Source organism: Semicossyphus pulcher, unplaced genomic scaffold (assembly GCF_022749685.1).
Source record: "Semicossyphus pulcher isolate SPU_LCO1_2020_fin unplaced genomic scaffold, fSemPul1.0.p SCAF_12, whole genome shotgun sequence".
Taxonomy (NCBI): Eukaryota; Metazoa; Chordata; class Actinopteri; order Labriformes; family Labridae; genus Semicossyphus; species Semicossyphus pulcher.
Window position 1 is genome coordinate 6,829,426 of NW_027211626.1, and position 27,477 is coordinate 6,856,902.

The following is a 27,477-nucleotide window of genomic DNA, read 5'->3' on the forward strand; positions in this document are numbered from 1 at the left end:
CCATAAATAGAACCTCTGGTCAGCTATAATATATATATGACAAAATCCTTATTTTATTAAAAACAGAAATCTAATAATTTTCTACTCTTACAGCCGTTAGAGTTCCTTTTAAGGTAACTACAGTTCGTCCTTATGTAACAAGCGTTCAGACTTGGCTGATTATTATCCATGTGAGTCATGCTCACCTTTATACATAGCCTCAGAATTGTAAATCAGATTTTTACAACGCTTGTCAAATTACATATGTTTTGTCACGTGTCGCTGCTGCTGTCCTTGGGCCTGTGCACACATGAGACAGACAGATTACAACCATGTACTGTTATCAAGCATGTAATGATTAACATCCATGCAGTCAGAGTAATCACATTTGAGACCATCATAGACAGTGAAAGACTTATCTTCCACATTTTTTAATAGTAATAATAGGTGTGTTTGGAGCAGTGTTAATCAATTCCTAGACGACTAATCAATTGTCATGCTGAGTATTCATTTATTACTTTTAATCACAATGTTTGCTCTTTAACATTTTCAAGGATCATCTTGTTTACTTAGCATCCCTGTGCCATGTTTACACCTCACCTTATCAAATAGAAAACATGACGAGGCTGGAGGACACTCACACATGGATGACAACTTCAACAAAAATATCCTATTGATTAATTTTGTGTCAAGTCCTCTCTCTCCCCTCAGACAAACTTTCAAAGCAGGAATCCTCTTTGTTTCTGAAGTATGTGTTGAAGTAGTGTCTGGTAGTGATTTACCCAGATGTTTGCACTGTAGGACAACGCTTTAGTCACATATTGAGCATGTACTCCTAGTTGAAGTGTTCTTATCCTTACTCAAACCCTATTCTGAGATTGTATTCAGTCTCTCTTTCAGTTGAGTCTCGTGTAAACAGTGTGTGTTTTGGCCCCTTCGGCCCTCCTCCTGTAAACAATAGGAAACAGACGGAGAGGGAAAAAAGCCAAGCAGTCAGCTTTGTTCCCTCTCAACCCAAAGAGTTATTTCTGACGAATATTCTGCAACTTTTTCAGGTAACACTACATCAGCTTCAAGTTAAAGACCCCATTCGACTGCGCAACGAACTGAAACTAATGTAATGTGACTTGAGTTCCGAAATGAGTCTCAGTCCGGAGAGGGACTGCATGCAGAGCAGAAGAGGAAACACAACAGGAAAGAGGTCTAATGAGCCCACTCCCTCCCTCCCCTTCCCTTAACACATTCCCTTTTTCTTTTGGGCTGTCCCCCTAACAAGAGGGAAAACAGCAAGTCATTCTGTCTCTCCCCTTTTTTTCTCTCTTACATGAAGGCATCTGCCTGGAAAGTTGAACTTTAGACACATGCAAGCGTTGGGGAATGTCTGTGGGCTGGTGCGAGGGTGGGTTTTCTGAATGACTTTGACTGCAGTTGTTGAGTTTTCTCAGTTGCCCATCAGGAGGACTGCAGGGGTGGTTTTCTTGCAAACATCAACCGAGACACGAGGACTGCTAAAGGGACAACACTTAAGATCTTCTGCCTGAAACAAATGAAATCAAGACTCGCGTAAAGCATTAACCCACCCGCTCTTTACACTGACTAAGTGCATCTTTGACTCATTAACGTCTTTTCATTTCACAAGGAGGTTGTGAGATTCGTTACTGCTTTAAAGCCTCATGCTTCAAAGTCCCTGAGAGTCACATCCTGCAATTGTCTCTGGAGTGTGTGTGGACGGAGGGAGAGAGGTTCATTGTTTTAGTCGACTTCTGCAGCGGGAAAGTGGAGGGCGAGAGGCGTCTTGCTTGTCATCATAAGGGCGACTGAAGCCACCAGAGTGGACCATGGGTGCTGCTGATCCTCTGGAGGACTACTGCGGGTCCACCTTCTGGGTGAGTCCCACAGACACTGTTAATGTAGCTGAAGGGAGACGCCGTGGGGTTTAAGGAAAATGTGGTCTACAGTTGACCTCAGATGACACTTCTTACACTCTAAAGATGAAAAGCACTGATTAACTTTTTAGCTTTTGATACACGCATATGATCAATAACCTGAACAGTGAAGTCAGTGTAAGAGAATTACAGATTAAATTTGTTTTAAAGTACCATGCAGTTCTTATAATAACAATAACAATGAAAGGCTGTTGTTTTTGTCCGTCAGAGATGTGTTCGTCAAAGTTTTGGGGTTTTTATAAAGTTTTTCTGCATCATTGTGTTACAAAATAGCAATAATAAACCTGATTGACACAGACCTGGTTATGATCATCCTAAGCTTCTTCGCCGAGGTTATAGAATTTAATGACTTCTATTAAGACTGCGTCATTCCGTTAAGGGTTCAATTCCTATATCATGTATAAGACATAAATAAAAATGTGTCAGCTTTGACGGTTATTATTGAAAAATACATACAAGAAATATGTCATTCAGATTATTCTGTTCTAACTCTTTGATATTCACCCCTGTACACAGTGAGCACAATGAACATGTGATTCTTAAGTAAGACATGACTCAACCTATCCCGCAACTGCATCACATGGTTCAGAGCTATAACTCTGCATCTTTATGACTGTAAAAGACATTGTTAAGATCCATAATTATTTTTTTATGATGTTTTTTTTCCATAAGAGCAAAACATTTATAAAAAAAACTTATAGGACAAAAGTCTTTTGAGATGAAACAACATTTGTGTCACTTTTCAAGCAAAACGAATGAAAAATTCTGCAATAAAATGTTTTGTTCTTTGAATTTTTAGTCTCACTAAAAGTATTCGATGACGTCTTGGGCTCTGGGATGTTGGGATTATTGTGTTACATCTTGTTTTATAATTTTATAGACGATACTGTCATTAATAAATTATAAAGCATCCACAGAATTTGAGAGTGATGCATTCATGCTAATAAAACCAGAACAAGCACACCTAGACGAAGTCATTTGTGTCGCTTCTCAAGCTAAAATCTCAAGTAAAATTTTAAAAAAAGCTGAGCAAATGAACTCCTATTTTTTTTGTATATACATATGAAACCGAATATTTTTGATCTTTGTATTTTTAGTTAGACTAAAATTATTTGATGACGCTTTGGGTTCTGGGACGTTTTTGCATTACATCTTCTGTCACATTTTATGGACAATACTTTTATTAATCAATTACAGGATACAGCATCTACAAAACTGCAGAGTAAAACGCATTCACGCTAATAAAAATTGCGCATGCACGCCTACACTCTTCATCTCCTACTAGCACTTGAATTGTCAGTAAAGCAAAGTATGAGCCTTCTCCTCGTGACATGTTGCAGGTACAGCTACCAGCAAGCAAAGCGAAAATGTACTGTCAAAGCATTTCAAAAGCAGTTTCTGAACGTTGTCGGGGTTTGCCGTCAGCCTTCAGCTCCTTTTCTTTCTACGTCTGTTAACACCCATATCTCCATCACTGTCCTCTCTGGAGGTTCATGTAACTCCTGCACTCACAGCAGTAAGCAGGGATTTAGGGTTTAATCACATGTGACTCACTGTTGATTAAATTTCTAATCAGGGAGGTGTGGTGTGTCCTCGTGGTGTAATATAAAGTTTGCTCCAGGGATACACAAGTGGGAGTGTGTTTGTCATCCTATCTCTGAGATTAGTACAGCAGTGTGGTTCTGTACGGATGTCATTCAGTGAAAGGTTATCCCTGTGTACTATAGACACGTGTGTTGTTTGTTTGTGCACCTCAGAATGCTTCATATCTGGATAGAGAAGACCCAGACCTCCCGGTATGCTTCGAGCAGACGGTGCTGGTCTGGATCCCCCTGGGCTTCCTTTGGCTCTGTGCCCCCCGACATATGGTGTCTCTCTGCAGGAAGACAAAAGTGAACTCGAAACACCTGTCCAAGCTGTACATCATCAAACAGGTAATTTGCACAGCAAGGAAAAGAGACTAATAGGCCCTCTTTTCTGGTAATAATGTGATGCTGAGCGGTAGAAAGAGGAAGCTGATTTTAGTAACATGAAAACCAACAACAAATACCCCAGTGATTAAGAAGTCTATTATTTAACTAGCTACACAATAAGTTACGTTTCAATTAAAGATCTCCTTCACTACAACTACTACTTTGCTAGAATAGTCATTTATGTTAGTTATTCACCAAAACAGTTGTTACAGATCCAAGGAGGACCAATTCACTATATTCACATGGCGGCCATTTTTCTCTGATGTTGCCCTCAGGGTGGGGAGCTCAAATCGTATTAAAATAGTTTGACGGCTGTATTCAAGCTTACAATTTGTAAAAATGCGAGGATTTGGGCAGTTGTTGTATATTCATCACTTCCTGATTGATCTCTACTGATAAGACAATGGATAGTGCAACGCCGGAGCAACAGGGAGCCATATTTTAACACTAAATAAATTTGATGAGTCATTAGCTAGCATCAGACCACAGCTAATGTTAGCATTCAGGCACTAGCTAGCTAATAGTGTCGTTAGCTAGGAATTTGTGCCTTTCCCATCATAAAATCTGTTACACTTTCGAATAGTAATGTTAGCCTTTAGCCACTCTCTAGCTTATGATCATTTTAGTTAGGAAATGGTATGCTAACATTAGCTAATAAGTTATCAAAATGATGTCCGTCCGGATTTTTACGTTTGACAGTTGCTAATGAATATTGAACCTGTTGAATAATATGATTTTTTCTTATTAGAACAGCATTTAAGCCTACCATCCTGAGATTCATCAGGAAGGAGGAAAATGATGTGAATATGGTTAACAATCCAGATGTGATATTTGCCAGACTCATCTCTGTTTCCTCTCCTCAGCTTGTGGCGTCCTTGTTATTCCTGACGGCCATAGCAAACCTGGCAGTCACATTAGGAGAGGACTTTGGTCCAAACAAAGATGCATCTTTAACAGTGAAAAATGCTGGCGTATACTACGTTAACCCTGTCCTGTACGCTGTCACATGGGTAAATATAAACAAATTTACATGAATTCTTCAGCACAGGTTCTCAAAACAGAATTTTAATGTTCTGAAATGTTGTCTTTGTTAGATCCTTGTGCTGTTGTGCCAGGAAGGAGTGAGACGTCGAGAAGGAGCCGTAGACTCCGCCACTCTCTTCATCTTCTGGTTTTTTCTTTTTGTGTGCGACATCTTCCCTTTTCAGACCCTCATACGAGAGGCTCTCAGAATGGTAAGAGACATTAAGACAAAGGCATTAGCAAGAACAAAACTCTGTCATAATCACTTCATTGGATGCACATCAGTTTAACCATATTTTACCATAATTCACATTCACTGCTGCATTTCCTTCACTGTTAAATATCTCTCTTACCCATCTTTGACCATCAGGGAATCAATGATGTCCCCCGATTCTGCCTTTTCTTCATTTCCTTTGGGCTGGAATTGATTGCATTGATTCTCTCAGCCGTGGCTGATATCCCACGTGAAGATGAGGAGCTTGTAAAAAAGGTAACTAAGCACCCAGTTCTGTTTTGTAGTCTTTTTGTTTGCATGTTGTGAAGTTCATAACAATGCAGTCACTAAACCTTCTTCACCTTTGTCTGCTGTTTACAGAATCCCGAGAGGGGGGCAGCGTTTTTGAGCAGAATCACTTTCAACTGGTTCAACAGGTAAATTAAATGTTGCCAAAGTAAGAAAAATCCTTGCAAACAGCCACACGAATGTTCACCACGTCTCTGAACTTCTCCTTTGCCTCTCCAGTATGGTGGTGAAGGGATACAAGCGGCCCCTTGTTCAGGACGACATGTGGGAGCTCAGTGAGAAGGATAGCACTGCTCACCTCAACCAGCGCTTCCAGCACTTCATGCAGTTGGAGTTGAGCGCAGCTCGGGTCCGATACCAACACAAGTCACAGAAGAAACGGGATAAGAACAGAGACAAAGCCCAGGAAGAGACCTTTCAAAACGGATTGGGGAAAGGCGTCAGTCAGGATGTTCTGATGATGGTAAGAGACGCAGATGGCATAGATATATTGGTGGGGAGAAGAGCCCCTTAATGTGTACTCAAACTGTATTTTTCTTTAGGAGGAAAAGGGAAAGAAAGCAGATGGAAAGAAGCAGAAAAAGGAGAAGAAGAAGAAGGAGGACACTGACTATCCTAACTCATGGCTGATTACCACCATTTACAAGAGCTTCAAATGGATTCTGATTGAATCTGCCTTCTTCAAACTTCTGCAGGACCTGTTGGCTTTTGCCAGTCCTCAACTCCTAAAGTGAGTAACGTTAAAAGGAAATCCTCTCCCAGGCACACACACACTGACTGTGTGATCTTGTAAGCAGCTCATTAGCCATTCAGATTATAATGTGTTTAAATGTTTTATTGATCATGCTTTGAAAAGACCTCATTATTCCTTATAAACAACACTGAACCTGCTAAATCACTCTGCATTTCTGTCCACGAGGCTGATTCTGTTTTTACTGCTGTTTGCTGTTTTACTGAGTCAGTGTTCACTGCAATCATTAACTTGGGGTCGATAAACTCAAAACGAAAGATTTGTTTTCATTTTTCAAACTTGTTTTCTTCACCCTCAACTGATTCTATGTCAGATGACATCACCTGAGGCTATTTCCATGTTTTTCACAGCTTCCTGCGGCACTTTACACAACTTATTTTACGCCCCAAGGTTTATAAACCGACTGTAAAATCAGTGAAGTGCCCCTTGTTCTTACAGACTTGTGAACCATTTACTACTAATCTGTAGTTTAGCTTTAACATGACTTGATAACACCAGGTTGTGAGAGGGGAGGTTAAATAATAAAGTAAGACGAAAAGTAAAGAGGGTGCAAAATGGAGAGAAGAATGACTGTTACAAATCATCTTTCTTTTTTCAAGATGAATAATTTAACCACGTGTTAAGCTTATCTAACTTCTTTCTTTTCCTAGGTTGATGATCTCCTTCACTCAGGACCCGTCCAGTTACAACTGGGAGGGGTATCTGTATGCAGTGCTACTGCTAGTGGTGGCTATTCTGCAGTCTCTGTTTCTGCAGCAGTACTTCCAGCGCTGCTTTGTTCTGGGGATGAAGGTCCGCACGGCCATCATGGCCGCTGTGTACAAAAAGGTAAATCCTCGAGTAGAATCACAAGGACATTTTCATAGTTTACCTCAGGCGGGGTGAAGAACAGGAAATGATTAAACCGACAAATTCACATAATCATCCCTGTATGTGGAAGGTTTCATTCATCATCATCATTTTATCATTTATATGTAGAGCTTTTCAACTCAACTCAACTTTAATATTGGTAGTGGGAATCGCAGGGTAACTCAGGATACGATACACGATACATGGCCCACAATAATGATAATACCACGATACAGTGATTCTGCAGTAATTGATATATTGCAAGACAATCATGTAATGATACTAGGGCTGCACGATATTGGATTTTTTGCCGATATCTGATATACCGATACTTCCCAACCCTTCTTGCCAACTGCCGATTTCAATACCGATATATTACGCACGTTTTTTTTTCCATCTGATATCATGCCTACTCTTATTGTACACCGCAAACATCTTGCACCCTTCTTCACGCTTGACGGAAGAGGCGTGGTGCTGGCAGTTCGGCGCGCACACTCGTGACGAGTTGATGTCGCAGCATTACGTCAAACTTTTTTAAAGATCATTTTTTTGGCTTTTTGCCTTTATTAGATAGGACAGCTGAAGAGAGACAGGAAACATGGGGAGCAGAGAGGGGGATGACATGCACCAAATGATCGGCAGACCGGGAGTCGAGCCTGCGATCAGTGCGTCGAGGGCTGTAGCCTCTATATATGGGGCGCCTGCTCTACCGACTGAGCTAAACCAGCGCCCTACGTCAAGCTCTTTTAAGGAATCATCGAGCATCAAGGCAGAATTAAAGCGTTGTTTTATCGGCAGGAAAAATGATGCCGCTCCCATATGTCATTTTGAAGCCATAATCTTCAGATATCGATAAACCGTAAAATCATTAACCTCACATAGATACCACTGTTTAAAAACCTCGTAGCGATAAAGTCAAAGGTTGCTGCTCTTCAGAAATTTCTATTGTTTGGTTGTCTTGTTTACACAGATTTCCTATACTTCCAAAACTGTACACACCTTGTGGCCTATGTCGTATGAGTCATTGTTCACAGTACTATTGACACATGGTGGGAGCTTTGTGCAGGGCTCCATGTCTGAGACACTCTTCATCAATTTCCTGGATATCTTTTCAATTTTCAATCAGTTAGCACACAAATGTGTACAGTGATACATGTAACTGAAGTTTTCAAATCTAAGAGTTTACTTCAAGTTTAAGGTCCAATTGATAGACGTGTAAAATCATTAGTCTTTTGTTGTGTCATTTAAAAAGTTCCAGCAAATTGACTCACTATTACTTCTCTACTATCCCTTCATCATCCTTTTCCCAGGCATTGGTGGTATCAAATGACGCTCGTAAAGAGTCGACAGTCGGGGAAACGGTTAACCTGATGTCAGCTGATGCCCAGCGCTTCAACGATGTGACCAACTTCATCCACCTGCTGTGGTCGTGCCCTCTGCAGATCATCCTGTCCATTGTTTTCCTGTGGTTTGAATTGGGACCCTCTGTGCTGGCAGGACTGGCGGTCATGGTGCTGATGGTGCCCATTAATGGATGGTTAGCCACCAAGGCCAGAAAGCTCCAGGTAAGATGGCAGAGCAGGTCACGCTCATACAGGATAGTTGTTGCGCATTCACGATATAGTGTGCTGTTTATCCCAGGAATAATACGTAACACATTTTAGTTTTAAAGTTATAATCTCGAAGATCTCAGTTTTGTTCTCTTTGGCGGCACCTATGGCGATAAACGGTAATTGCGGGAGCACACTTCCCAGATATCCAGACAGTGTCGCATGTGTGACGTCCACGGTTGTCTCCGGTTGTAACTCTTGATTTTCCTCGCTGACGGTCGTTTTCCTTTTTAGACTGTTTTTACCTTCATCTGAGCGTCGAGTTTGTTTCTTTTTCTTTGGATTTTCACTTATTTTTTAAGTTGTATCTGTAGTCATCCATCTTTTCTTTGTTTGTTCAGCCATAGTAGATTACTGTTTACTGGCAACACTTGCAGAGACCGAAAAAAATATTGCATATCTCTAGTCTCCGTCTTTGCTGACATTGATTCCTGGTAACAACTTTTAATTGGTTCTATGTCCTGATCTCTTTATCAGTTACCATTTTACATTTTATTAAAAAAGCATTCCCGTTTGTGCCCAAGACAGACGAAATCTACATTTTTTAGAGGTCATAATCATCATCTGCAACTCTCATCTTTCATTTCATCCAAAAAAAAGTCTGTGTGAAGAAATCTAATTTGCCCTTTATAAATGCTATGGCTCAAGTCTTTGCACACTGGTATAATACAAAGGAAATTTAAAAAAATGCAGTGATTAAACCACTCTACATCTGCACTGACAACAAGTGGAATAAGACACTAATTAAATCCCCTCTGCAAATGGAAGTACAAGAAGTAGACAGAAGCACTGAACACTTACACCTCTTTTAAGAATAGGTCACACATCAGAAATAATGATACATGGAATTGTCACTTTAATAGCTCTTAAGTGATAATAGCAGACCGTATCTATCCTTAGATAGGATAATTTAAAGTAGATGTAGATGAGGGTCCAATGTGTATTTCATCCTGTGCTTTTCTTGGAGGCAGTAGAATTTCGAACATTAAACACCAGCTCCAGTTTAAGACATATAAAGTGCTCTGCTTGAAATAATAAATTGTACATTTTTTTTCTGCAAAATATGTTTAATTACCTTGTAAAAATCCTCCCAAGGCATCTCCTCCTCCTCCCTCATTAAAAATTCCTGAATCTGCACAGTCCCTGCCAACTATGTGCTACATTTCTCCTTTCGTAAAATTACAGCTGAAAACAAAACACTTCTCTGCCATCATTTAGCGGCAACTTGTTGAAACGTAGCTAGCTTGAAATGTAGTAATTAGTAGTAGTAACGTTAACGTTAGTCAGTAGTGAGTTTGCAAACATTACGATGACGGTTACAGCTGGCTCGCACATCGCTGAAGTGGTTGCCATAGGTTGCACATAATGATATGCATAGCGTCGCCCCGTCCATTAACGGGATTGGCTCCTTAGGTTTGTGACGTCACAAACCTGCCAATCTGAAAACGTGTTGTTCAGCCTGTCCTTGGTACACTGCAGTTTAAAAGCAGACAGGCCCAGCCATGGAGATCACTGCTCATGTTGTCCCTGATATGTCTTGTAGCACATGAAGAACACCACATGGAGATGTTTACAAGCTTAAACACTGGATTTTCACTGGAGGGGGTCTTTAAGAGGATTGAAGAACACTCGATTTAAAAGGAGACATAATGTTAGAAATGATATATCTTGCTCGCTTTACAGTTTGCTGTATTTTTATTTTTCTGTATATTTTGTTCTACATGAGTTTGAAACTGAGCTACATTACTCTGCTGATTTACATGATCTCTTTTCAGATAGATAACATGAAGTTCAAAGACAAGAGACTGAAGATCATGAATGAAATTCTTAATGGGATCAAGGTGAGCACCCTTTTGTAATATATCTTTAATGTTATGTGCTAATGATTAGAGTAAGATCACCACCTCTGCTTTTCTGTATTAAGAATAGCTCTTGTTCTCTCTCTCTCTCTCTCTCTCTCTCTCGAGGTGAAGCTTTCTTTGAAATAAAAGGCTTTGCCTCATGAAAAGGCGGAAATGTCGGCTCAGAGTGCTTTCTATTATTTTGCATCCTCCACCTGTGGTTTATTGATATTAACTACATGAGGTATAAGGCTCTCTCTCTGTTACTCTGTTCCCCTCCCTTCCTTTTCCGTATCTTCCACAATGCCCTCTTCCCCTTCTCTATCTTTCCCCTCCCACCAGATTCTGAAGCTGTATGCATGGGAGCCATCCTTCCAGACTCAGGTGGAGGACATTAGGGGGCAAGAACTAAAGGTCATGAGGAAGTTTGCCTACCTGACGTCTGTCTCCACGTTCGTCTTCAGCTGTGCTCCGGCTCTGGTGCGTCCTGTGACAAAGCCATGAAGCAGTGAAGCATACACTTGTCTTTGGAAACCCCTTTTTTCTCACCCTGTCTTTGTCTTTGCAGGTTTCCCTCGCCACGTTTGCCGTGTTTGTAGGTGTGAGCTCTGAGAACGTGTTGACTGCCGAGAAAGCTTTTACGTCCATCTCACTTTTCAACATCCTCCGATTCCCCCTGGCCATGCTGCCCATGCTTATTGCTGCCATTGTGCAAGTAAGGGAACAGACACACACTGTACATGCACTCATGTAAAACCTTTACTAAAAGCCCACTAACCTGTTCTCTGAAACTTTAGACGACGGTGTCCAGGAAGCGTCTGGAGAAGTTTCTGTCAGGGGACGACCTTGACAGTGACATTGTGCGCCATGACCCCAGTTTCGGTATGTTCACTATCAGCACCTACCTGTACCTGTAAATCTTATTAACCGGTGTGTTGATACATGAATACACCTGTCCTGTCCATTCACCTGTGTTTATTTCTCTGTGCATTTGTTTCCCATCGTTAGCCTCCGCCATTAGCATCTGTGACGGTTCCTTTGCTTGGGAACGAGAAATTGAACCTCTGCTGAAAAAGTAAGACAAAGACACGTTTGTATTTTGCTTTTTAATGGCTGCAAAATATTTAGATTTCTAAACGTTGAACATATTTTTCTCTGTGTGTGTTTGCCAGTGTGTCCTTGGATATCAAGCCAGGCCGGTTGGTAGCAGTAGTGGGAGCTGTGGGCTCAGGAAAATCCTCTCTCATATCGGCGCTCCTGGGAGAGATGCACAGCACAAAAGGCTTTATCAACATTCAGGTGACACCTGATTTCTATCCTCTTATTTGTCCAACAATAATAATGGGTTTAACCGAGGACATTAATTGTGCACAGCATTCTTTTGTTGTTAATTAAAATAGCTCATTTGAAAACGAGTGTATGCAGGGTCTAAATGAGCAATAATTAATACTCACTGCAGATCAAAAGGTGTGTCAAGAGAGCTCTCTCTCTCTCTCTCTCTCATTATTTGAAGGCAGGATTCATTAGTATTCTGTTCTGTTTGTCTGTTTGCCTTACAATGATTTAATTCATCTGATGAATACAAATACAGAATAACAGTGCTTACAATCATCTAGGATTAGAATAAAGTAAAACCTAAAAGGGTTATTTCCACTGTGCTCCTCCAAAATACAACAAACGTTCCAAAAATAAAACAGCAGTCAAGATAAAACATGCACTGACAGAGTGGCACAGCCGACATTTTCCAAGCTCCCTCGATTACTCGAGAAACCTCTCTGTAGCCACTTTGAAGTTGCACACCTGCAGAGTAATTGGGCGTGTCTTTTCCCCATCAAAGTCTAAAATACAACCACATGAGAAATGTGTGAAACTACACCTTGTAAAATAGCTGTGAGTCGGTGAATCCCATTTTCCTCGTCATCTTTCTGCGGCTCAGGAGGCACAAAGAGAGGGAGAGAAAATTGTCTTCCTGCAGCTCCGGACATTGAACAGGTTGGCCACTTACCTGAAAGTCAGCGGCCCGACTCTTGTGATCAGAAGACTAGACAGGTGTTACCTAAGTGCAATATTTTTACCATTTAATATGTCTGCAAGCTCATTTATTACTAAAACATTTGGCTATATCTGAGGAATCTTACTTCAGTCCTCTGCTTGAGAGGTTTTTATTCCCAATAAATGCAGGAGTTCACGATACAGATTGTGAAGCTGTTCAAATATACAGTTGAATAAGACCTGTATTACAAAAGATGTGCTAATTTTCCCCCTCTCAACCATTATAGTGTTTGGTTTGAATGAAAACCAGCATGAATCGCCTGACTTTTCATATCTTTCTGTCCAGGGTTCCCTCGCCTTTGTGCCACAGCAAGCATGGATCCAAAATGCCACTCTGAGGGATAATATCCTGTTTGGCTCTCCCCATGAGGAGGAGAGGTTTGACGAAGTGATACAGGCCTGCGCCCTGGCCCCCGACCTGGAGCAGCTGCCCGGTGGCATCCTCACTGAGATCGGCGAGAAAGTAAGATTCAGGATTTACGATCGATGTGAAAAACACAATCATGACTGAGCTTCTGTCTCAGTTGGTCCCGAAGCACAAAAAGTTGTGGCAATGTTTTTCAAATATAAAACTAGCTTGCAGAAATCTTTCATATCAATGACAAAGAACTTCATGTCTTATTATTATTGTCAAGGTTATGTTATTATGCCATAGAAATGTAGATACGGTACATGTAGAAAGATTCAGCAACTGAGGCTTATCAACTCTATGGTAGTATTAGGTTGAATAGACGCACTGTCTGATAATTAATGCCCACGGAAAAATAATCCTCTCCTCTCCTCTCCTCGTCTCTGTCCTCAGGGCATCAACCTCTCGGGGGGTCAGAAGCAACGTGTGAGCTTGGCTCGAGCAGCGTACAGTCAGGCTGATATCTATCTCCTGGATGACCCGTTGTCTGCTGTGGACTCTCATGTGGGAAAACATCTCTTTGATAAGCTCATCGGAAAAAATGGGATACTTAAGGACAAGGTTTGTGCTCGACATCAATGCAGTGATCCTATTGAATGTGTTTTGCATATGATATAAAACACTGCATGTAAATGCTGTTCATAATAGGAATGAAAGCAGATATAATTAGAGCACTGAGTAGAGTGCAGGTCTCTGTTAGGTGTGTCTGAGGGCATGTGGGTGGAAAACAGGCATAAATGGACTCCAAATTATTATGCTCACTAGTCCACTAGCCTCCTGCATGGGGAACATATATCATGGTAGGGGTCTGGAGGACTCCCTCCCATTAGATTTTGGATGTCAGACACTTTAAGTGAATTTGTAGGGAACAATTTGTGCTTTTCATGCTTCAGTATCAAACTCCCCTGCTACTACAAACATGATGGGAAAGAAAATAAAGACTCAATAAGCATAAAAGTGAAGCAGAGTTGAATAAATGATATTCAGGATTAAGACATCAGGTCACAGCCATGGACAAAATGTTTAAAGGCATCATAAATATCACTTTAACCTTCAGGTTAAAACCTCATTAAAAAGATAGGGTGGTTCGCCTCCTTCAGTTTCCAACTTGTTTGTGTTACTCTCCAGCATAAATATCATTTTAACCCACTGTGAGGTGGTGAAGTGGTTTGCGCTGTTCATCTTCATTTAAAGACAACATAAGCCGTCAATAAATAAGGTAATTCAAAGATTATACAGGCATAATTCACACATATATAAAGCTGATTGGTTCAGTGATAGGTGAGATTAGCTGTGGATATTCAGACGCACAGGACCAAATGCACGATCCCCTCCAGCCCCCCTGCCTCAGGGGAAGATAACAGAGGTGTGATAGTGGCTTTACAATCATTCCACAGACCTGCCGGTACATTTTCGGCGGAGAATATACTTTCATCTTTTACCGCGTGAAGTATATTATTATCATTTCACAGCTGAGGCCAACCGTGCCTTTGTCGTTGCAGACTCGTGTCCTGGTGACTCATGGAGTGAGCTTCTTGCCGTTCGTAGATGAAATAGTGGTCCTGGTGGATGGAAAGGTTTCTGAAGTTGGATCCTATAACAGCCTCCGTGCCAGCAAAGGAGCTTTCTCTGAGTTTCTAGACACATATGCCAAAGAGCAGAGTAATCGGAAGCATTCAGAGTCAGGTAATGATAACTTTTTTCTCCCTGCATATAGATATAAGCTGCACAGACCCAGCGTACCACTGGATTATAAACTATATGTAGGGTGGCATATATATGCCATAATGACAGCACTATGGTTACCTCAAAAAAAGGTAAATTCTGTTCAGTGTGATGCAGACATATAAGACACCATGTGTATGTGGCTGTGTTCATTTAGAGGGCTCAAAGGAAACTGACGTAGACGTAGAGCTCATACCTGAAAGAGATGACACTCAACCAGACTCTCCACTGGAGGACACAGTTTCAGCAACACTGAAGAGAGAAAACAGCATCCGCCGCAGCCAGCGCAACAACAGGTTTGAGCACAGTGAAGTGGCAGTAAAACCCATTAACAGTGAATTATAGAACACATTAAAACATGAGCAAGACAACATTATTTACCCATTTCTTATCTCTATGTTCTGTCCTTTTCTCTAGTGTCAGACGGAGAAAAAATAGTTCCCTAAAGAAAACAGAAGAAGCTGTTGATTCAAAGAAAGGCCAGAAGCTAATTGAGAAGGAGACTATGGAAACAGGACAGGTAATAATTGTTCTTGATCCGTGGAAACAGTCACTTTCAACAGCACATATGACATGTTCTCCTCTCGTATGTCCAGGTGAAGTTCTCCGTGTACCTCCAGTACATGCGTGCCATGGGCTGGGGATATGCCATCATGGTCTTCGTGGTGTACTTCATCCAGAACATTGCTTTCATCGGTCAGAACCTGTGGCTGAGTGACTGGACCAATGATGCAGTGGTGTACTTCAACAAGACGTACCCGAGCTGGAAGAGGGACACCAGGGTGGGAGTGTTTGGAGCTCTCGGAGTTGCTCAGGGTAACAGCTCAAGTCATTGCTTTTGTTATTTTTTGCAATTACTGCTGAGATTAATTTCAGTTAGCTTCAAAGCTAAAGACAACATCTTTCTCTCCTTATTTAGTTATTATTTCAGTTTAGCTCAGTAAGAAATATTCCAGCACACAACTCCCCATAAATCCAATTTATATTTTCTTTTGTGTGCAAATTAAAACATGTTCATTGTTTAGTTATAAAGGCATGCAAAGGCATATTTTATTAGTTTAGACATAGCTACCTGCGCTATATGCTAAACTAAGCTAACCGCATACTGACTCAAGCCTTCAGAGATTATCGGTGCAGAGCGACTGCATGCGACCAATTCGCCTACACTCGCGTCCGCCCAGCCTCGCTGGTCACTTATTGGGGTGAATTAAGGTGTCTTTTCAATCGAAGCAACACCTCACAAGGTTTTTTTCCTGAATAGTATACCACCGTCTTCTTAAAATGAATGATTGTGACATAATAAGGGAGAAAGGCTGTTAAAAAGTGGCGTCGCTTGCTGCCTGGTGTGTGTCGCTAGGTATCCCAGCCTGCTTTGAGCAGCGAATCATCTGCTTGCAATTCACAATTAATGGTGGCGAATTTAAGCCTTGTCAGTTCGCATTCAGTGGGTACACGCCGTGAAGGATGCATTAATTTTTTCATCCAACTCTCAGTAAGAAAGTGAATAAGTGTTGTTCCCGAAATGTCCTTCAATCTAGATACCAAATCATCTCCTTTGTTACAGCTATGTTTTTAGCATTTACTGTGAATTTTTTTATACCTTTAAAATGTAATTTCCCTCAGAGATGGATGGACTCTGTCAGGGTGATTTAAAAAGAATGCAGGAAGGGGCAGAAGTTCAAAGTAGTATAAACATGGAACAGGACAAAATAAAACAAGATAATAGAACTACATTTCAGGGAACATCCGCACAGAAGAGAGTGAACTGAGGGCGTGCTGCTGCCATGTTAGCGGAAATCTCTGTTGAAAGCAACAGTTGTCACTGTTGAGTGTATTTTGGACAGCTTCCTGACCTGTGAAGATTTCCCCAAAGATTTGAGGTCAAGTCAAGGTTGTCAACACAGTGGCACTGCCTGTGTTACGTGATTGAAACACCAGGTTCCTTGCCAAATGTAACTGCTATTTCAAATAGACTCTGTCGAGGATATGTGTACTGAATCTCACATCAAACAGTAAACAGACAAAGAGGCTGCTTAGGTGGCACAGAGGATGTAGTTGCAATGGTATGATAGAGACCTTTTTGAGTTTTGGGGCGAGTTATACCAAACAACAAAACAGATCAAGAAAGAAATTCACGATCACTGCGAACACCAGAGCAACAAATTTAAATAAAGTTGCTTCAAAAGAACAGCTATTTGCATATGATACAAATCACTCTAACATGTAAATGCTGTTCAGGATATTAATTTTCATCATAACAGGAATGAAAGCAGATTTAATTAGGCAAGTGCAGATCTCCATTAAGAGGGTCTGAGGGTGGGAAACGGGCATAAATGTCCACAAAATTATTATGTTTACTGGTCCACTAGTAGACAATTAATTTCAAACATTCAGGATAATTTGTATTGGAAAATTGTCCTTATTCAATATCAGCATACAAGCATAAAACTAAGGCATAAATTAGATTTTGGATTAAAACATCACACTCGCATCACTTGTAACACCACTGCCTGAAAAGATTTTAAAGAGGGGGTTTACATTGTAAGACAGCCTCGCGGAGACCTTACATAACAACATCATAAAGACTGGACGATGAATTAGCACCCAGCAGCTTTTCTTCCTGGTGGTTTGATTGTATCAATTCTCTTGCCAGGAAATAAAAATAGACTGAAGGTCACAAAACCATAACTGGTCTCTTGGTTCCTGGCACATTGTGACTCTCACAATGTGTGTGACTCTCTGTGATGGTTATCTGACCGGAAAAAAAGGTCTCTCTGCAGGAGAAATACGGTAGCAGTCTCTTGTACGTTCTAGAGAACATTGATCACCCTGTCCTTGAACAGGAAATGTCTGACATATCTTTCCCTTACACTGAGAGAAAGAGCTACTCAAGTTTATTCAGCAGAATGCTCTTTATCACTGCTATATACTTCTTTTCACTTCTCTTCTCACTAATCTCTAATTACAGATTCCACATAGTGTAGTTGGCTAGTGTAGAATCTGTAGGCAGTGACGTGGATTTCGGAGATAGCAAGTGTTCTGGTTTCCGTTTGTACTACGCTTGTAGTCAGAATAATATTGACCAATCAGGTATCAGCAGGCTGCAGTGTGCAGGAAAAACAGTCCGTGAGAGCAAAAGCAGGCGGATCGTAATGCGGTGTAATGACATCCTGGCTTCCATCAGCGGCTATCTGACAACGATTTAGCTTCTTATTAATGTCTATAAACAGACATCTGCAGCAAGTTCAGCAAACAATCTGTTCTAAATCTAAAATTTAACTTGAGATAAATTCCCTTGAGGTGGTGTCACGAAAGTCGTTTAGCGTTCAGATTTCCCGACTTTCCTCGAATGCATCAGATTGATCCGACCTCCGTCCAACAAACGAACATTTTAAAAGTAGTTAACGTCTCCTCTTGAGGACAGACCTGACAAAGCTTCATTTTTACTTTTTTACTAATCTGCATCATGATGTTGAAATTTATGTTAAGGTAAGACCCGTTAATTAAAGTCAATCACAAGATAAACGGTTTATTTCTCTGTCAACAATGCAGCACACGGGAAAGGAAGTCTTGAAGCTACACATCCGGCATGATCACCGTTGTCCCCAGAGGCTATATCGTCATCAGACTATAGCCGATGGGATCCAAGATTGTTGAAACACTAATACTTATAAGCTGAACGATTAAACATCTAATACGATAGTTTGTGTGTGTTTATAACTCGGCCTGAATGAACGTGTTGCTCCGTTTTTGTAACCTTTAACTGCTGAGGCTAAATGAAGGGGCGTATGTGGTTTTCAGTTTACAATGAGGAACAACACTTTTACAGCTATCATGCCTGACGGAAATAGCATAGAGATATTCATAGCACTTGCTGACCGTTGATAGATGTACAGGGGGGGAGAAAAGAGGTTAATTCAATTTTACAGACTTGACTGTGCGTGCCTGATTCTTCTCATGCCCCATTTGTACAGAACAAGCAAGAATATCTTCTATAGTTTCTGAATCTACAAGTTCAAGCTCCTTTTCTTCAACTCGAGGACTCTCACTTCAATATATGCACATTAAACTAGCAACCAAAGAGCTGATAAACCTCATTAATGCTTTCATGCAGAAGAGATTTCACTGTTTGAAAGTAGTAATCTCATGTAAATACCTTTTTGCAGGCCTCTTTGTGTTTCTTGGTACTCTGCTCCTGGCTAATGCTTCCATCGATGCATCTCGCATCCTGCATTCAAGGCTGCTCAACAACATACTGCGAGTTCCCATGCTATTCTTTGACACCACACCCATTGGAAGAGTGGTCAACCGCTTTGCAAAGGTAGGAGTTATTTACCTCACTTTACCTTGCTTTACCTGCTATCTGAGGTTTTTAGACCTTTATACTCTTTGACCTGTATGAGGACAGCTTGAATAAGTTTGCATATCTTAGCTGGATGCCCTGATATATTAAACCTATTTTTCTGATCCTTCTCCGTGTGACGCCTCATTCTCTCAGATGCCCCCTCAGGTGTTCTCGTCTACCAGAAAAATTGGCATTTCTGCAGGTTTCATTAAAAAATAGAGGAGTCCACTGAGATCGTGTTCTTTAAGGGCATTGAAAAAAGTTTCTTTTCTTCACGACTAACTTTCCGTCTTTTGTATTTAAGGACATTTTCACAGTGGACGAAGCTATTCCTCAGTCCTTCCGCTCCTGGCTGATGTGTCTGCTGGGTGTGCTGGGAACACTGTTTGTCATCTGCCTGGCAACTCCTTTCTTCACCATCATTATCATTCCTCTTGCCATTGTTTACTTATTTGTACAGGTAAGCTGATCCATGAGAAAACCCATTACCATCTTAAAAACTAACAATAAGTGGAAAGACAATCTAGACAAATCCTTGTTTTCTGTTGATTTCTCATACGTGATTTCTCGCTCCCTCTCTCTACACTCAGCGCTTCTACGTAGCGACCTCAAGGCAGCTTCGTCGGCTGGACTCAGTGTCCCGCTCTCCTATATACTCACATTTCAGTGAGACAGTGTCGGGTCTGTCAGTGATCAGAGCCTACGGCCACCAAGAAAGGTTTCTCAAACACAACGAAATAACTATTGATGAAAACCTGAAGAGCGTCTACCCATGGATTGTGTCCAACAGGTTAGATATTGAACTCTTAAGTGCACCCGCATGCACGAATAATCAAGTCCAAGCACATTAATGGGATTTTCGGCGTGTCGTGAAAGGATGATGCCATTATATTTGTGTGTGTTCTGCAGATGGCTGGCCATCCGTCTGGAGTTCCTTGGAAACCTGGTGGTGTTTTTCTCTGCTCTCTTTGCTGTCCTTTCCAGAAAGACTCTTGATAGCGGCATGGTTGGCCTGTCTATATCCTACGCCCTTAATGTGAGTGTCTCCCACTCTCATTACACACACTCAAGTTCATGTTGAAAGTGGCCCCTGACTACTGACAATTCAGGCTGTGATAAAAAATGACCTTATCAATTTGGTCTTCTCTCCTGTTTGTGCGTTTGCAGGTCACACAGACCCTCAACTGGCTGGTTCGGATGACGTCGGAGCTGGAGACGAATATTGTTGCCGTGGAGAGAGTGAGCGAATATGCCGAGATCGAGAACGAGGTACGTCGAATTGAGAGCTTTTCTCGCTCGTAGCAACAACTCTGTGAACATTCCTTTAATTGCACCTGTTACAAAACATGAGAACTTTAAAATGAACTCAGTAGTGGCAATATATGCTAAAAGTTATAATCTCGAAGATCTCAGTTTTGTTCTCTTTGGCGACACCTGTGGCGATAAACGGTAATTGCGGGAGCACACTTCCCAGATATCCAGACAGTGCTGCATGTGTGACGTCCACAGTTGGCTCCGGTTGTAACTCTTGATTTTCCTCGCTGACGGTCGCTTTCCTTTTCAGACTGTTTGCTTCATCTGAGCGTCAAGCTTGTTTCTTTTTCTTTGGATTTTCACTTCTTTTTGAGGTTGTATCTGTAGTCATCCATCTTTTCTTTGTTTGTTCAGCCATAGTAGATTACTGTTTACTCGCAACACTTGCAGAGAGCGGAAAAGCAGCCGCTTAGCTCCGCCTACCCTCTCTGGCAGACCAACCACTGCTGGCTGATGGAAGACGCGTCACTAACTGGGCGCCACTTGTGATATTTTTCCGAGAATGTCGCCACAGATACCCAGTCCATATAAATACGATATACTGCAAATGCAAAGGTTTTCATCAGTGGGCCATAGGCTCAATCACCATTCTGTTACCTCATCATAGATGGGTAGTCATTATAGCAATATATAGTGACTTAACAGACATTTGTTCTGGATATCCTCCATTTTCCTTTTTCATATACATTATTTAGTGAGTTCACATTTGACCTAAGAAGATGGGAGCAAAGCGGCACACAAAAACAGCACTTAAATGTGAACAATATGACCTAACAGCACTTCTACTCCATTTTCTTGACAACTGTGTTGAATTCTCACTGTTTTCTTGAATAGCGTGTGCACTTCAGTTTCTGACATTTAGTTCCGGAAACATTTTTTTATAGATGCAATGACCTTAAAAAGCTTTCACTTGTTCATATCATCTTTTTATACAAGTTAGGGCTTGTAACCGGAACAGACAGATGTATCATAGCTCATCATTTGTTTCTGCAGGCTAAGTGGGTTACTGACACTCGACCTCCAAAGAGCTGGCCCGAAGACGGAAGAGTACAGTTTCAGGACTACAAAGTCCGCTACAGGCCTGGATTAGACCTGGTGCTGCACGGAATCAGCTGTGATATCGAGAGCACTGAGAAGGTTGGTGTGTCTTCATACCTGCATGTTGGTCGGATGCATAAGTGTGAAACTTCATTGGTGTGTTTCACAAAAACCCTGTATCAATACTATTGTGCCAATATGCTGCTAAATAAATCCAATATGTCTTTATACCAATGACTGTATGTAAAGATGGGTCACATGCCCGCGCTTCCTCTCGTTTTACATAAATGAAGCCAAAATACCCCCGGAGCAGGCGCTGCCCTCCTGTACATTTGGAGCCAGTAGCTGTGTCCCAATACACGGGCCGCAGCCTTCAAAGGAGGCAGTCTGCGGAGGATAAGTCATTCGCAGCCTGCGTAGACCGCTAAGGTCGAACTGAAATGAGACAGTCTGGTCTATGGAGGATTTCCTGTTTGTGTCACCAGCTGTTATTGCCATTACCCTTGCATCACCAAACATCGCTTCTGTCGCCAAGCAACAGGTAGCTTGCGGGCTAACTAGCTAGCTAGGGTTTTTTTACGGTTAGAATTGGTGTTCATGTCGGGATACGTTGGGCCACAAGGATGCACCCGATGGATCCTTCGTAGCCCGCGAAAAGGTGGACGTGTTTGTCGGCCGCATCTGATGGAGCCTTTGAATTGGGACAGTCTTTGATGCGCTGCTGCGACACAATCGGCCTTCAAATACGTCCTTCAAAGGCTGCCACCTTAATTGGGTCACAGCTAGCGTCTGTGCAGTAGAGATCGGCTGGTGGAGACGCGGTATTGACGTACCGCCCCTTCCTCTAACCAAAACACACATTTAACTTACCGAAAAAATAGCAAAGACCCCTCAGGTGGGCTCAGTCTACAGCAAAACAGCTTCTCGTATTGGTCTGAAGCAGATATTGACGGTTATGGAAAGTTCAATGACTGTAGTGTTAGTGTTAGTTATGTTTCCTCTCGTCAGTCCTCCTCTACTCTGCTACTCGGGAACAGATCTGTTGCAGGAGCCGTACTCACCAACAGAGCTGTCAGTCAATTGATGCCAAGATTCCCCCCTGTGACGGGCGCTGCCATCTTTGTCTCATTCATTTCCTGGACTGATATTTTGTATAAGAGCGTCTCCGAGCTACAGACACACTCTGCTCTTTCTGTACAATAGGAGTGCATTAATTGAACAACAGCACACAGCTCCTCAGATTTATTTATATATTCTATATCAACACACGTATACAGATTTTACAGGCATATGCAGATTGTCATGTGTTTGATTTAATGTGCTGTCTCTCTCTGCATTCAGATCGGTATTGTCGGCCGCACAGGAGCTGGAAAATCAAGCCTGACCAACTGCCTGTTTAGAATAATTGAAGCTGCCGAAGGTCGCATCCTCCTCGATGATATAGATATTTCCACAATAGGCCTGCACGACCTCAGAAACAGCCTCACAATCATACCACAGGTATACACACAAACACTGACTCGCACTTTCTTCCCAGTTTTACTTCATGTGACTGACCTCTCCGACCCCGTGTTTGCAGGATCCGGTGTTGTTCTCCGGCACCTTGAGAATGAATCTGGATCCATTTGACAGGTTCAGTGATGAGGACATCTGGAGAGTATTGGAGCTCTCTCATCTGAAGGACTATGTTGCAGGGCTGCAGGAAGGACTGCAGCACGAAGTCTCAGAGGGGGGAGAGAACCTCAGGTGGGTGATAGAAATCAATGCTTCGCCTCCACATTACAAAAGAAGCTGAGGAATCAAAAAGGGACAAAAAGCCATAATTAGTACCTGCCAGTGTGCTGAACTCCAGCCACTGAAAGCCCAAATCCACAATAGCCTTCTAATTTTATAATGTAGGGAATTTTGTGCATAATAGAAGTATTCAAAAATTATTAGAAGCTAGTTTCAATACAATATATACATTTTAAAGCTTACTGCTTGGAAATTACGAGATGAATCCTGCGATCATAGGAAAAAGTCACAGCAGCTATTTGACTATTTACACCCAACATTAGCGTCAGCTAGTGTGCCAAGTAATCACAGCTGGGTGGCGGCTACTTATGACCACAGGCGTTGAGTGTCGACCGCAGTAGTTAAGGAATTTGGTGGGAGGAGTTTTGGAACAGCTAACGCTACAGAGCCAGTTTTAGCATTATACTCAAAGTTTACTTGGCTAACTGTTAACTATGATTTTGATCGCAAAGCCTTTTTTAACTCGCCATTCAGTGTCAAATGAAAACACATCATTTTTAGCGGGTGCACTTCTGCTCCCTCCTTTGATCTGATTCTTACGTACAAACTCAAATTAAGGGCGTAGTTTTCATCGTAACCTTGGCGGGGACAACAACCTTTTTAATTTACTTAATAAAAAAAATTCTAGCAAGCTCTAAAGTATCATTATTCATGTCGTTATAACTTCTCATAGTCCCGGAGTAGCTTACTTGACAGAGAGGACAGAATTGTTTTTCTGCTTCATCTGCGATCTCCCTGCCTTATGAAGGAGTTATGAATTCACACGCAAGTTATTATTCTTTCATCATTGCTTGAAACTGAAAAGAAGAAATTCCTTTGCTACATGAACGCCAATCTCTGTGTCTTTATCTCCACCTCAGTAACTGGCATTTGTAGCAGTAAATAGGTTTTATCCTTTATTTTATCCATTGATTATAATGGATAAACGTAACGCTTTGATGATGAGGTGTTTTCATTTCAAATGTCCCACTGTAACTAAAGGCACTTTCAGGCAGCCATATTAATTAATATTAGTATGTATAATATTTAAACCAACTGCACTCCCTCAGGGAGAGAGAGAAAGAGAGAGAGAGAGAGAGAGAGAGAGAGAGAGAGAGAGAGAGAGAGAGAGAGAGAGAGTGCGCGTGCATGCTGTAGACGGGAGTCCTTGTTTACAGTGACAGACAGAGTGATGGCTGGCTCATATGCGCGACTCCTCTACAGGAAAAATTCAGTAATTTCTGTACATTTGTAGCAACGTGTACATCCCTGCCCCATTCTACACCCTTGACTCAAATAGACCATTTAGAGCAGCACTACACTCATTGTCACATGCGCTGTTGCTGTGCAGATGCTCCAGGCAGGTGTTAATTAAAACGCCATCTGCCGACCCCACACAGTCTGAAGAAACATAAACAGTAAAATTATTATTTTCACACAGATTTTTGTGGATGCTTAATGGTTCTCTAAACTTTGATATGTTGCTGTATTTGCATTTCAAATATATTTCAAGACAAAAATTTCTCTCAATAATCTTGCGGTGCACAGTGCCACCCACACTGCCCTTCAGTGCTTTTAAAGCATGTACTCGACTGTCAATTTGTGGGTTATTTTCATCTCTGCATGTTTCAAAAAACACTCGTTATTCTCTTTGTAGTGTTGGGCAGAGGCAGCTGCTTTGTCTGGCCCGAGCCCTGCTGAGGAAGTCTCGCATCCTAATCCTGGACGAGGCCACGGCAGCCGTTGACCTGGAGACAGACGACCTGATTCAGAACACTATCCGCAAAGAGTTTTCGCACTGCACTGTGCTCACGATCGCCCACCGCCTGCACAGCATCATGGACAGCTCCAGGTGAGTTGGTGTCTCTGCACTCATTTCACTTCTGTCAAAGGCATCAAGCTTCTTCCACTCCTGTTTTGTTTGTACATGGCTTGTTGGAATCTAAAGACAGCCTTTAGACTTCAATCTATGCCATGTAGTATTATACACTGCCTCTATTTCCTCCCAATTTTTATCTATGTTGGTACACAAAATTATAAATATTATTTCACAGGCTTTAAAGACCAGCTCCAGTCATGTTTTAAGACACATAATATGCTCTGCTTGAAATAATAAATTGTGTCTGATATGTAGTAAGGTTAGCGTTTGAAAAAATGACAATGGCGGTTACAGCTGGCTCACATATCGCCAAAGTGGTTGCCATAGGTTACACATAATGATATGCATAGCGTCACCCCGTCCATTAACGGGATTGGCTCCTTAGGTTTGTGACGTCTCAAACCTGCCAATCTGAAAACGTGTTGTTCAGCCTGTCCTTGGTGCACTGCAGTTTAAAAGCAGACAGGCCCAGCCATGGAGATGACTGTTTATATTGTCCCTGATATGTCTTGTAGCACATGAAAAACAGCACATGATGTTTACAAGGTTAAACACTTGATTGTCACTGGAGGGGGTCTTTAACTTCCACTTTATCGCTGAAGCTTTTACGGCAGTATTAAAATGACAAAGCAATTTCTGAAAACTCAAAAACTGTGTTAAAAGAAAATAAACAGCACCTGCAACATAAAGTACATGTGCTCTTTGACTGAACAATCAACACTGAATGACCACTTTTATTTTCTGCCTTGAACTTACTTCATGTGAAAAATCACAGAACAGCATGTACACATCGATTACCTCAACAGACACATAAATGCATGTACACTTCTCAGTGGGTGACCATTTCTGCCTGTCTTCCCCTCCGCAGGGTAATGGTGCTCGACGCCGGCAGAATAGTGGAATTTGATTCTCCGAGCAACCTGCTTCGAAAACGGGGCCACTTCTTCGCGATGGCGAAAGATGCTGGGATAACAAGCGTAGAGGGCTCTTCTTTGTGATTTTGCACTTGTACTTTTGATTATTTTCCATAAATTTGTGTTGTTTGATTTTAAATGCTGGATTGTGTTTTGAAAAGAAGATGTTTGTAATATTTGTATTTATAGGGACTGGTGTAAAGAAATCATATTCTGTATGTAAAGGATTTTTTTAAGGGAACAATAAACATGCTTTCTCAAATATTGCCCAGTTGTTTTTCATAAATACATAAACTTATGAGTCTAGCTGAGCTTAAAGACTAAAAACAAAGGGAAACAGCCTGGCGATGCTCAGTCAAAAGAGCACAAAATTACCTTTCAGAGTACGAGCACATCTGAGCCTTGTGCGTCTTGTTTTCATCACAATCAGAACAAAGACAATTAAGAGGCATAATAACTTCCTGCTGTCTTTGCTTGTTGCCTTTTTATTGATGGAGCAAAAAACACGTCCGGCTACTGAATGTGTAACACAAAAGAATGACATTTTTATTCATTTATTTATGCATTATAAGGTTGTTGTTTTTCTGGGACTTAGAAAAAAAAAAGATTTAACTCATTAATTAGTGAGCTTTCTAAACTGACAGATCAAGCCTATTAATTTCCCCCTTTTTCCAGTCTGAGACTTCGGTAAACTCACCGGCTGCTGGATGTACTTTGTACTATAAAGTGTACAAAATTATGAATGGAATCAATTGGCTTATTTAATATGGAGAGTTAGATGGGGAATATGCACATTTCACATAACATCAAATTACTCCTTTAACAGATTCCTTATCAATTTTGATTTTCCAAAGTGAAAACTGCTTAATTCCGTGTTTTTCCAGAACGTAGAACCTTGCTTTCGCTGAAATCGACCAATCATCATTCACCATCATTCACCTCAGACTGCCTTCTTGCACTAGCTTGTAGTCAAGTTGTCAAGATTTCAACTTACCGTTCTGATTCCTCCCGGCGATTCTGGCTCGTACATATAAGGCCGAATAACTGGTTCGAGAGCAGCCATGTTTTTTTAAACTTTGGAGTGACAGTGAAGTGCGGCCACTCCCCCACGTGGGGGAGGGGCTATGCGGTCACTCCAAATACTGTCAGCCAATCGTGGCTCAGGTTTGACCTTTGAATGGCAAAGCGGCTTTCAGGAGGAAGGAGAGGCTCCGAAAAATAATAACATTAAAATATACAATTTTTAAAACGAAACAAACTTCACCATCGTGATTCAAAAACACGTTACAATAATAGAAAATTAATTGCATAGCTAAAATATGTCCTTACATTTTAAGACGTGTGTTTGTGTTTGCTTGTATTGTATCTACATAAATCTGTTCAAACAGTCAACTTGTGGAGACTCACAGCCACCATATGTCCCCATAAGTCCCTGCTACTTGTTGCAGACATACAGTTTGAAACATCTGCGTGAAATATCCAGAAACAGACTAAGTTCTACCAGTGGGATAAGGTCACTGGCTGCCTCAATAA

The 27,477-nt window shown here is 41.4% G+C and overlaps 1 protein-coding gene across 1 annotated transcript; it reads left to right on the forward strand.

Moving 5' to 3' along the window:
• Positions 1-1,678: 1,678 nt before the first annotated feature.
• On the forward strand, positions 1,679-26,178 carry abcc2 (ATP-binding cassette, sub-family C (CFTR/MRP), member 2). The gene is made up of 32 exons (XM_069658197.1): positions 1,679-1,865; positions 3,683-3,859; positions 4,762-4,908; positions 4,993-5,133; positions 5,292-5,411; positions 5,517-5,572; positions 5,664-5,907; positions 5,990-6,174; positions 6,846-7,023; positions 8,355-8,609; positions 10,430-10,495; positions 10,838-10,975; positions 11,064-11,210; positions 11,293-11,377; positions 11,504-11,570; positions 11,668-11,794; positions 12,834-13,010; positions 13,350-13,517; positions 14,459-14,642; positions 14,839-14,977; positions 15,099-15,201; positions 15,278-15,497; positions 18,848-19,002; positions 19,331-19,486; positions 19,617-19,816; positions 19,936-20,062; positions 20,194-20,295; positions 21,334-21,477; positions 22,720-22,878; positions 22,958-23,124; positions 24,809-25,003; positions 25,899-26,178. The coding sequence occupies exons 1-32, from the start codon at positions 1,818-1,820 to the stop codon at positions 26,026-26,028; spliced, it is 4,707 nt and encodes a 1,568-aa protein (XP_069514298.1). The 5' UTR covers positions 1,679-1,817; the 3' UTR covers positions 26,029-26,178.
• Positions 26,179-27,477: the final 1,299 nt, after the last annotated feature.